General features: G+C 40.7%; 5 protein-coding genes across 6 annotated transcripts; 2 read left to right on the top strand and 3 right to left on the bottom strand.

Moving 5' to 3' along the window:
• The first annotated feature begins 118 nt into the window (after positions 1–118).
• LOC115620426 (COP9 signalosome complex subunit 6) lies at positions 119–1,376 on the top strand. Its single transcript, XM_030513653.1, has 2 exons — positions 119–555; positions 621–1,376. The coding sequence occupies exons 1-2, from the start codon at positions 193–195 to the stop codon at positions 1,263–1,265; spliced, it is 1,008 nt and encodes a 335-aa protein (XP_030369513.1). The 5' UTR covers positions 119–192; the 3' UTR covers positions 1,266–1,376.
• Positions 1,363–2,788, bottom strand: LOC115620432 (diphthine methyl ester synthase). The gene is made up of 2 exons (XM_030513660.1): positions 2,430–2,788; positions 1,363–2,347 (listed from the first exon to the last, which is right to left on the bottom strand). The coding sequence occupies exons 1-2, from the start codon at positions 2,562–2,564 to the stop codon at positions 1,637–1,639; spliced, it is 846 nt and encodes a 281-aa protein (XP_030369520.1). The 5' UTR covers positions 2,565–2,788; the 3' UTR covers positions 1,363–1,636.
• Positions 2,789–3,241: 453 nt separating this feature from the next.
• On the bottom strand, positions 3,242–6,516 carry LOC115620399 (dipeptidyl peptidase 3). Of its 2 annotated transcripts, none has more exons than XM_030513614.1 (4): positions 6,391–6,516; positions 5,329–5,638; positions 4,379–5,270; positions 3,242–4,318 (listed from the first exon to the last, which is right to left on the bottom strand). In XM_030513614.1, exons 2-4 carry the CDS (start codon positions 5,605–5,607, stop codon positions 3,318–3,320), a joined length of 2,172 nt encoding a protein of 723 aa, XP_030369474.1. In that variant the 5' UTR covers positions 5,608–5,638; positions 6,391–6,516; the 3' UTR covers positions 3,242–3,317. The 2 variants fall into 2 exon arrangements, with proteins under 2 accessions (XP_030369474.1, XP_030369473.1); XM_030513613.1 differs by lacking the exon at positions 6,391–6,516 and adding an exon at positions 5,706–6,237.
• Positions 6,517–6,610: 94 nt separating this feature from the next.
• Positions 6,611–8,085, top strand: LOC115620419 (mannose-6-phosphate isomerase). The gene is made up of 2 exons (XM_030513643.1): positions 6,611–7,354; positions 7,413–8,085. Exons 1-2 carry the CDS (start codon positions 6,778–6,780, stop codon positions 8,024–8,026), a joined length of 1,191 nt encoding a protein of 396 aa, XP_030369503.1. The 5' UTR covers positions 6,611–6,777; the 3' UTR covers positions 8,027–8,085.
• A 35-nt stretch (positions 8,086–8,120) lies between these two features.
• LOC115620436 (synaptosomal-associated protein 25) lies at positions 8,121–9,920 on the bottom strand. Its single transcript, XM_030513664.1, has 2 exons — positions 9,707–9,920; positions 8,121–9,647 (listed from the first exon to the last, which is right to left on the bottom strand). The coding sequence occupies exon 2, from the start codon at positions 9,616–9,618 to the stop codon at positions 8,983–8,985; it is 636 nt and encodes a 211-aa protein (XP_030369524.1). The 5' UTR covers positions 9,619–9,647; positions 9,707–9,920; the 3' UTR covers positions 8,121–8,982.
• Positions 9,921–9,965: the final 45 nt, after the last annotated feature.

The following is a 9,965-nucleotide window of genomic DNA, read 5'->3' as shown; positions in this document are numbered from 1 at the left end:
TAATTGGCATCTCGGTATCGTCGGCATTGCCACTTGTGTCATCACTTAAGTATGGGATGTTGCTAATATCGATAGACTGATACGATAACAATTATTAGTTGCGGCGACTTTGTCTGAGAAGAAAAAGGGAACCAACAAACCCTTTATTATAAAATTAGTTATAATTACACATTATTGATACATATTTAGAGTATGGAGCAAATGGATGTAGATGTGGACATGTCGGCAAAGCCGAGTACTTCCAGCTCCGTCATTGATTCTGCCGCTAGTGCCCAAAGCAATAAACCAAAAACTAATATCATGGCCGCAGCTGGAACAGTGGCGTCTATCACAATTTCGCTGCACCCATTGGTTATAATGAATATATCGGAGCATTGGACCCGTTTCCGAGCACAGCACGGCGAGCCACGACAGGTGTATGGGGCATTAATTGGCAAGCAAAAAGGGCGTAACATCGAGGTGATGAATTCATTTGAGCTCAAAACTGACGTTGTTGCGGAGGAAACCATCATTAATAAGGAGTACTACAACAAAAAAGAGCAACAATACAAACAAGTGAGTCGTATTATTTTATCCCCCACGTATCTATTTTGCGAAGGCCTATTTTTATGTTGTCACAGGTTTTTAGCGATCTTGATTTTATTGGATGGTACACTACTGGCGAGAATCCAACAGAGGGGGACATAAAAATACAGAAGCAAATAGCTGAAATCAACGAATGCCCAATCATGTTGCAATTAAACCCGATCTCTCGAAGTGTAGATCAACTACCAGTTAAGCTGTTTGAATCACTAATCGACCTCGTAGACGGCGAGGCCACAATGCTCTTTGTACCGTTAACCTATACACTCGCCACAGAGGAGGCGGAACGCATTGGCGTTGATCATGTGGCGCGCATGACAACAAATGAATCGGGAGAGAAAAGTGTTGTAGCCGAGCATCTTGTTGCGCAGGACAGTGCCATCAAGATGCTAAATACCCGTATCAAAATCGTTTTACAATACATTCAAGATGTCGAAGGGGGCAAGTTGAAGGCAAATCAGGAGATCTTACGCGAGGCTTACGCGCTGTGCCATCGACTGCCCGTAATGCAAGTGCCCGCTTTTCAGGAAGAGTTCTACACGCAGTGCAACGATGTGGGGTTGATAAGTTACTTGGGTACGCTGACTAAAGGCTGCAACGATATGCATCACTTTGTGAATAAATTCAATATGCTCTACGATCGTCAGGGGTCGTCTCGACGCATGCGAGGCCTCTACTACTAATAGCAGCATGAACCCATTACATTTAATACAAGATGCATACGTACATATGTGGGCAAGTTTATAAAAACCATGAAATCCACAGAAAAAATACATTTAATTTTTTAAATGCCATTTATTTTTGTTCGCGAACTAATTAGACGGAATTCTGCGCTTCAAACGAGAAGTGGGGAAACCACATTTATAATTATCACTTTCATCTTACAGTCCTCCATTCCTCTAGTAGGTCATCTCAGCTCATGCCCAACCAAAATCAATTTCAATTTTTGAAAATTTGCAATGCAAATATTTTAAATAATTAATTTTTAAAATTTATGTTTAAATTCAATTCGTTTCTATTTGGTTGGCTTTAAACGCATTGTTGTTGGTGGGATTTAATGATTGTAGTCGTCCAGTTTTATATTGGTCGCGTATTGCTGCAAGAACTCAACCTCAAGTGGATGCATCTCTTTGGCGGGAATGATTAGTGAATGCAGTGGCCCACCCATATCCGTCCCACGCATATCTTGTAGTGTGCCAACAACAATCTGTTGAGTGTCTTGGCCCACACGTGCGAGCCCGACGCACAGTGACTGCTCGTTGAGAACAGTGTTGCGTTCCAGCGCATCCTTTTTCTCGACAATGGCCAATAGCTGTTGGGCCGCTTCGGCTACACTCATGAAACGTGGCGGCATATACTCCTTGCGTTTGCGCATCAATGACTCGAGGGTGGGCTCTTTTACTTTAATGTCCAGCAGGCAAAGCGTATGCATATTGTGCAAGCGATTCAATTTGATCTTGTCGTAAAAACTGTCCGGCTTCCAGGTCTCATCCCAGTACGGTATTGAAACAGTTTCGCCGAATTTATATAATTGGAGGCCGCAGCAGCCGATAGCATTCATTATAGACGCATTGTGTATGACCTTGAAGGGTATATTTTTCTCCTTTGCGCGCAATATAAAGTCTGTATGCGTGGTGGCGCCAAAGGGGTCACCGACAACAAGCAGCGCTACGTCCTCGTCACCAGCGCCCGCTAGAATCTCATCGGCCCCTTGCTCCACAAGGTCACGGTCAGCGAGTAGCAGTGGTCTTCCATAAAACTCTTGCTGAGAAAAAATAAAACAAACAAAACATGAATCGAACTTGGTATGCATTTATTGCCCTTATGATATTCCCGCTCACACTCACCATCTCCTCAAGGCTACTGCCCAGAATTGACGTATACATTTCTAGATACACACGGCTGCACTGCTTTACGATTTCAAGGCCTTTCACTGTAATGTCCTTTATGTCCCCTAGGCCTAGCCCAATTATGTAGAACATACTGATTTTATTTATTTAAATCTTATTGTTCAGACGACACGTGCCCGTGTGATAAATGTTGCCTTTTACTTTAGTCGGGTTACACTGGCGCTTATTGAGGAATGCACGTGTCGAGAGATTTCTGTTTTGTGTTCCGAATAAAACCAGCATGCAGTTTCACAGAAAAAGCCATATAATTATATTTACAATTATTTATATTAATATTTTCACGTAAAGCGCGGCAGACAAGTTAAGTCAAAATGCAGCGTTGCCATTGTAACTGAGTACTTCTCCAAAACTATATGTACTCAAATGTAAGGTTGCTCCTGCAGTTACGTATCGATATAACGGGTGTTTTTTCTTGCGTATCGGGCCCTGAGCGCCATCTTTTTCGAAATGGACCATAATATTTAAAATGAATATTTATTGTTACAATTATTTTAAACGAAACATTTAGGGGCTAACCTCAAAATGAAAATGAAAAAAAAAATTAAAAATGTGCACTTATGCTAAAATTTGTGTGTTATACTATAAACGCCCTACGCCCAATCCTTCCAACCAGTCACATACATATGTATGTATGTACATATGGGCCCACCAGAAAATACCCTCCTTCAAAAGTCATCTTTACCTTGCACTTCACAGATTGGCCATCTTGATGCGTAAGTCGATTAAGCACACAAAACAAATAGAACACCTGAAGGTATAAAAACGATGTTTTATATTTAATATGAAATACTCTATGAAACTAGCATAAATGCAATTGAATTTTATTCAGTTTGCAAAGGCTTTGGGAAAGTATTTCTTATCCTGCTCGACTATGTCCTCAAGCACATCGTCAACATCTGTATTGGGGTAACGCTCCACCCAGGATTGGATATAGCCCTCGTGAGTTGCTTCATAGGTTTTTAATTCGACTGTGCCATTGTGAAGTATGGTATTGGCTTGGACGAGTATAATGCGTGGTTTTTTGTGTGCTAAGCAAATGTCGCGCCATTTAGCCCAAGGATGGGTTCCAGCTTCGTTAACCTCCGAGTAGTGATCGTACATCTTTGTGGCGGCTTCAATGTCTGCTGTAGACTTATATACTTGCAGTTTGGTCAAAAATTCGCCCAACGCCTTTTTGCCGACTGTTTCAATTTTACTCGGATCCACTGTAAGCAATAAATTTTTGCCATTATCAGTCTCCTGCACGGTAACTAAGCCTTCGCCCGCCTCTAGCAACATTTTCATGATAACAAAGCGAGCGCGCGAATGTGCCTGCATCCAAAGCTTCGATTTAGGATTGTACATTTCCAATGCAACGCCCATGCCGTTCCATATAAGACTAAGCCAATTAATATAAATTATGTTGTCCTGTTCGACAGGATCCTTAAAGCCAAATATTTCCAGTATGTCCCTTTGCAGAGACAAATAAAGGCCGACAGCTTCGGCGCGGCACTCCTCGTAGGAAGATCCGATAGCACCAAACTTAGTGTCGTACGTCTCGCCCGGCTGATACCACTTACTGATTGGCTCGCCAGTTATCAAGTTCTTGGTGTTCTCAACATCAAAGTTGTGAGCACCATTTTCATCAATACGAAACAGTTTGCCACTTCCATGACCAAGCAACTCGTGCAATCCGACTTGGACCTCGAACGCTTTCACTTTATACTCCTTCATAAGCGTTTGATCTGCGTCCGAGAGAAAAGGGATGGGATCTTTGCGATTAATATTTGCTAAAACATTTCCCAATGACACGTTTTTAAAGCCTTCATCTTGACGTATCTCATCATCTGAAAAATATTAATTTATTTTACAAAAACTGTTGCCTTCGAAGATATTTCTATACTAACAGTTCGGTATGTTGATACCCGCAGGAACTCCACTTCCAGCGAAAGTCAGCACATCCAGAGATGTAAAGTCTGGCTTTAAATACGAATCCTTTTCGTAAGCTTGCGACCAGGGCAAGTATTCCAGAAGCTTCTCCGCACGATTCACCAGCTCCGCAAATTTCGCAGAGCTCTCTTTGTTTACCATTGCAACAAAACCTTCGAATTCTGCACGTCCACCTGCAGGATCGCGATATGTTTCTATGAAGCCAATGTATGTCTCGATGACAGGGCCTTTGTCCTTAATCCACCATCTCGAACCATCCTTATGCTCCGCTAAAGAACCTTCTTCAAACGATTTTATGTAATGATCGATCATATTTGCTTCATTTTCGTTTGCAGCATAGTTTTTAGCTTCGCGCAAATTGCTATTAACACGCTGTAACAGCTTTTGATAATCACCGCGAGTCACACGAAAACTGTTACCCTGGTAATCCTCCAATGGTAGGGTTATGCCCTCTTTGGGTACCTCAGCCACGGAACCAAGTTTAACGTCATATATGGTTTTTCCATTCTCTAATATTTTAAAAGTGCGGCACATGTATGGCTCGATACGTTTATTGGTCAACCAAGCATTAACTATTTCCGAGTCTTCGCGAGTGCAATTATCAGACCAATAAGTCGTTATCCCATCCGGCGCAAAACCAAGTATCTCATTGCGTGATTCCAGTGCATAAATAAGACCTTTTACTCTCTCAAAAATCTTAGCTACGCGGGGCTCTGCAGCATATGCTGCGGAGGAGCGCACTATCAACTCAAATTTCTCCTCCGATAAATTGGGTATAATTTTACTGTCACCCATTCCCTTGTAGTTACCGGCATTGGCAAACACGCCGCAGGTATATACGAGAAACCCCTAAGAAGGGTGCAAAAGGTTACAATGACGGTAATATTATAAAGTGTTTACTACTCACTGTGAACTCATCCTCTGTTACGCCTGCGTCCAGAGCTTTTGCTTTGAGATCGGCTGGCTTCTCAGCGACAAAAATGCGGTGTAGCAAAGAGAAAATCAGTGGTGCCTCGGGACTCGATTGAATTAGAGCAATCAGACCACCATCCCAGGCTGCTCTGCTGAAATAGTGAGCGTATAACTTTTCCTTTTCCGTCAGATTTTCGAAAGCGCTTTTGCACTCCAAATCAGCAATTGGTTGAGTATTTGGTAACACAAAGTGCGAAGTTTTGCTATTGGCCATATTGTTGGGTTCTGGCAAATTAAAACTGGAACTGAAAGGACAGAAATAAGGTTACATTGATTAATGCATTGTTCCTAAGTGTGTTTCGCTGGTAATACCTGTACGTTAATATATGTTGCTTGTACCGAAAGGTGTTCTGGAAATGGTTCAAACAACCAACTGCTGCTCTCGTTGGTTCTGTAAGCCGATCGCTATAAAGGTGGCGCGGAAGTGGAGAACCTCTTAATAATTGGTAAAACCGAAACCTTTGAATTTTCTGCAACATTACTGAGAATTTAGAATGTGAATCTGAAGTACGGCAGCTCCTGTTTAATTAGAGGCGGCACAGCTCGCCATCCACCATTTGAAACGTGTGCATTTGAATATAAAAATGTATATACGAGTACATACGTATGTACGTTTGTATGTACGTACACTTTTTAGAGCCGGCTTACTGTTGTTGTACAACTGAAATACACATGTAAAATGCTACTTTAATTTTGAAAGAGGGCCAAATTGAAAACATGAAGAACTTATGATGGTGCAATGTGGTAATGACATATAAATTTGTATGTATGTGTGTTTATACGTACAAACACATAAATGTACGGATGCGTATTGTTAGGTTAAAAGCATAACCGCAAAACTGGCAATAAGATAAATCGGAACCATTTGGGAGGAGAAGAGCACATGCAACTCCAGCCGAATGTAGACCTGTTAGTGAAACGTTACCTACAACAATTCGGCAACCAAATAAAGTTGAACAAATCCCATGCAAATATAATCTTAGGTATATGTACGTACCTCTTCGATATTAAATGCAAATGAACAATAAGAATCCAAAATGCCGAGTAATCACAATTGAATGAACTGAGCTGTCATCTGATGATAATGGTGGCAGCACCGTTTTAGAACTTGTAGTTGCCAGATCGCTATTGTTACTTAAAATTTCGAAAAATTCCAAATTTGATGTCAAAATTTCTGTAAAATTAACTTTTAATTCGTGTGTATGTAGCAGCATGACCAAACGCTCCAATTGATTTTCGATATACATATGTAAGAGTATATGTGAATAAAAATCGACAAGATACTGCATTATCGGCAATTGCCATCACCACCCGCCACCCACAAACAAGCAATTGCGCTTTTCTTATCACCTTCACGTTGACCTTAGTTTTCCACACAAAGAAAATGGAGCTAACTGGCTGGGTAAAAAACTACGAATGGGGAAAAATTGGTATAAATTCGGCCGTTGCCCAATTGGCCATGGCAAATGACCCCGACTTCAATTTGAATGAAGAGGAAACTTATGCGGAGATGTGGATGGGAACGCATATATGCGGTGTCTCAATAGTCAAGGAAACTGGCGAAACACTGGACAGAGTGCTGAAAGAAGATTTACCTTATCTATTTAAAGTTCTAAGCATAAACAAGGCACTTAGCATACAGGTGCACCCTAATAAATGTGAGGCGGAAAGACTTCATGCTGAGCGCCCGGAGCTTTACAAGGACCCAAATCATAAGCCGGAACTTGCAATTGCCTTGACACCGTTTCTCGCTTTGGTAGGCTTTCTGCCTACTGAAGATATTAGAGACAATATTGACGAGTTCCAGCCGCTTACGAAGCTAATAGGCAAGGAAGCTGTGGATGAGATTCATGAGAAGCCTAATGCAGAAAGTTTGAAATTATGTTACGAAAGGTTAATGAAGGCGGATGATGCAGACGTCGATAAATGTATTAAGGAAATATCGAAACACTATCAAAAAGGTTTGCTTAGCTACCAACGTTTTTTATGAGTTCCCTTTTATTTCGGTTGTTTTTACAGAACTAAAGGAAAATGAATTATTAGACGTGTTCAACAAAACTAGCAAGGAGTTTCCTGGAGATGTTGGAGTTCTATCTATTTTCTTTATGAATTTGGTGCGTTTGCAACCTGGTCAGGCAATTTACTTGGGTGCAAACGAAATCCATGCATATTTGGAAGGTGAGTGCATAGAATGCATGGCCTGCTCGGATAATGTTATACGTGCTGGTCTGACACCCAAATTCAAAGATGTGGATCAGTTGCTGGAATCTGTTATTTTCGAAGGTGCCCCCGCACATCGAAAGATCTTTGTACCGTATCGCATAGACGACACGATGCAAGTTTATTCACCACCTGTTAATGATTTTGCTGTCATTCATATATCCATCAAGCACAGCACTGATACGTATAAGCTGCGCTTAGAGCCGTTTGGCTCTATACTGCTTACACTGGCTGGGGTTCGACGCTTGCACCTGAAGACCAAAGACGGCCCGAAAGAAATTATCCTTACACGTGGTAGTATTGTATACATTCCAATTGAAGCTGCGCCAGAAATTGAATTCCAGCCCGGTGAAGATTGTGGTGATGATTTTACTGCCTACATAGCAACGTTTAATTACTTTAAAAAAGCATAGGAAGTAAATTAAGTCGAACAATTGGTGCAAATATAAATAATAATATTAAAAACACTAAATTTGTTTAAATGGTGGCGATATAAATATTATTTTTAATAATTTCATTGTAACGGCTAAAATGTAATCTAACGAGGCCAACAAAATTCATATAGTATTTTAAACATAATACTATACCTAATGAAAACAATTTCACAATTTCAAAAACACATTATGATCATTACTTAGCTCTAAATATAACTGGGTTGATTTCAATATAGTTGGCATATGTTGTGAATAAATATCGCATAATTAAACAACCGAGCACAGAAAGAACCTACAAACATAAATTAATTTAGCTACGAATATGACACTACGTATACACAATCAGGTTTCCTTAAATAAAAGCCCGTTACAAACACCGCGCGTTAGATTGAATACATTACAAATCTTTTTTCGCACCTCTGCACATATTTATATATGTATGTATATCTCATAATTAGTTACATAGTTTGATTTATAATTAGGTAAAATGCTTCAAAAATCCTATAAATCAATGGCCGAGTTCATATGCCAAAAATCTCTTTATAAAAGGTTGTTTTGTTTGGTTTTCCTCTTGTATAAATAATTGTATGTATGCAATTGTATATTAGTAGTAGCACTTCTTGCTAAGTGCATGAAGCCAAATTGTAGATGGGTTAGTTACTTTGTTAAGTTTAGTAGTTCAGTTATTCTTGTTGTACATATGTATTCATTCTGTTGTAAAAATATATAAAAGTAAAGGTTAGCCAGTTTGAAGTAGCATTTGTGCCCGTCAACTACTTGTACAGCTACTACTACTGACGAATTGTGCCCACAACATTTTTGTTCCCTGTAGGTGGAGGTGCGCTTGCTGTTATTGATGAGAAAGTGAGCTTGCTGGTAATGGAGCTTTAGATAATTAGGCTATCGTTTTGGATTCATGTATGTACTTAAGCATTTTAGCTCTTGAGGAGGTTGTTGGCACGCTTGTTAACGCCATCCATTCGCATATTGTTAGCGTCACCCTTAGCGTTGATTCGGTCAATTTGCTTGTTTTGATTCTCCAACTCACTGCCCATATCGAGTGCCATGTTGCGTAAGTTTCCAAGCATAGAGTTTACTTGTCCAAGATTGTCGTCCATTTCATCCTCCCGAGCGTCGTTTAATATACGCGGCACGTAGCCAGATTGCGGTGGAACACCCATTCCGCCGCGCTCTCGTTCATCCACCACCCGTTGTGGCTGACTTGCCACCACCTTTCCATCGTCATTAGCTTTCCAAGCACTATCACCGTCGTCTTTTATGTTAACCTTTTTCCACGGAAGTACACAGACGCCGCAACATTTCTCCATTCCACTGAGATTCTTTTCCGCTTCACGCATGTCCGCATTAATACGATCCATACCCTCCTCGACTCGATCCAGCTGTTCGCCTTGGTCGTCAAGGGCCACCAGTGTGCGTATACCTGCTTCCTTGCTCTCGTCCATCAAATTGAGCATCCGGCGAGTACTCTCAAGTGATTCATCCGCAACTTGCGCTGATTTGAGCTGCAGCTCCTGCAGCTCAGTGCGCGGGGCATCATCAACAGCAGCCATTTTCCTTCTCACAAAATAAACGATGTTTACTTTAAAATGGTTATTGGTAGTTTAGCGTGTGCTTGCGAAAAATTTAGCAGTGACTCACACTCACACAGCCCCCTATGATTTCACTTTTTATATCTAACCGAACTTATGTATAACGTCAACTTCGATTGGGTCTGTATAGGAATGCTATTACCCAGACAATCTTTTATATTTGCTATTTGTGGATTTACGGATTTGGCAAAAAATTTTCTAATCAATTATTTCGAGACGTTGGATTTCGGTTGTGTATATGTATGAACATATGTATACTTAACAAGTTGCACGTCGCTATCTATACAATAACACCCAGCAGTGTTGAA

Source organism: Scaptodrosophila lebanonensis, unplaced genomic scaffold, assembly GCF_003285725.1.
Source record: "Scaptodrosophila lebanonensis strain 11010-0011.00,11010-0021.00 unplaced genomic scaffold, SlebRS2 tig00000024-arrow-pilon, whole genome shotgun sequence".
In the NCBI taxonomy this organism is placed as follows: Eukaryota; Metazoa; Arthropoda; class Insecta; order Diptera; family Drosophilidae; genus Scaptodrosophila; species Scaptodrosophila lebanonensis.
Note: the sequence above shows the minus strand (reverse complement) of the source record. Positions and strands in the feature narration are given on the sequence as shown.

What these genes read in the sequence shown, in the direction of transcription:
- LOC115620426 (XM_030513653.1), top strand. Translation starts at nt 193, where the DNA reads ATGGAGCAAATGGATGTAGATGTGGACATGTCGGCAAAGCCGAGTACT. An exon ending in AAGAGCAACAATACAAACAA is followed by an intron (nt 556 to 620) that starts GTGAGTCGTATT and finishes ATGTTGTCACAG; the next exon opens with GTTTTTAGCGATCTTGATTT.
- LOC115620432 (XM_030513660.1), bottom strand. Translation starts at nt 2,564, where the DNA reads ATGTTCTACATAATTGGGCTAGGCCTAGGGGACATAAAGGACATTACA. An exon ending in GCAGTAGCCTTGAGGAGATG is followed by an intron (nt 2,348 to 2,429) that starts GTGAGTGTGAGC and finishes ATTTTTTCTCAG; the next exon opens with CAAGAGTTTTATGGAAGACC.
- LOC115620399 (XM_030513613.1), bottom strand. Translation starts at nt 5,872, where the DNA reads ATGTTGCAGAAAATTCAAAGGTTTCGGTTTTACCAATTATTAAGAGGT. An exon ending in CAACATATATTAACGTACAG is followed by an intron (nt 5,639 to 5,705) that starts GTATTACCAGCG and finishes CTGTCCTTTCAG; the next exon opens with TTCCAGTTTTAATTTGCCAG. An exon ending in GGGTATCAACATACCGAACT is followed by an intron (nt 4,319 to 4,378) that starts GTTAGTATAGAA and finishes AATATTTTTCAG; the next exon opens with ATGATGAGATACGTCAAGAT.
- LOC115620419 (XM_030513643.1), top strand. Translation starts at nt 6,778, where the DNA reads ATGGAGCTAACTGGCTGGGTAAAAAACTACGAATGGGGAAAAATTGGT. An exon ending in ATCGAAACACTATCAAAAAG is followed by an intron (nt 7,355 to 7,412) that starts GTTTGCTTAGCT and finishes TTGTTTTTACAG; the next exon opens with AACTAAAGGAAAATGAATTA.
- LOC115620436 (XM_030513664.1), bottom strand. Translation starts at nt 9,618, where the DNA reads ATGGCTGCTGTTGATGATGCCCCGCGCACTGAGCTGCAGGAGCTGCAG.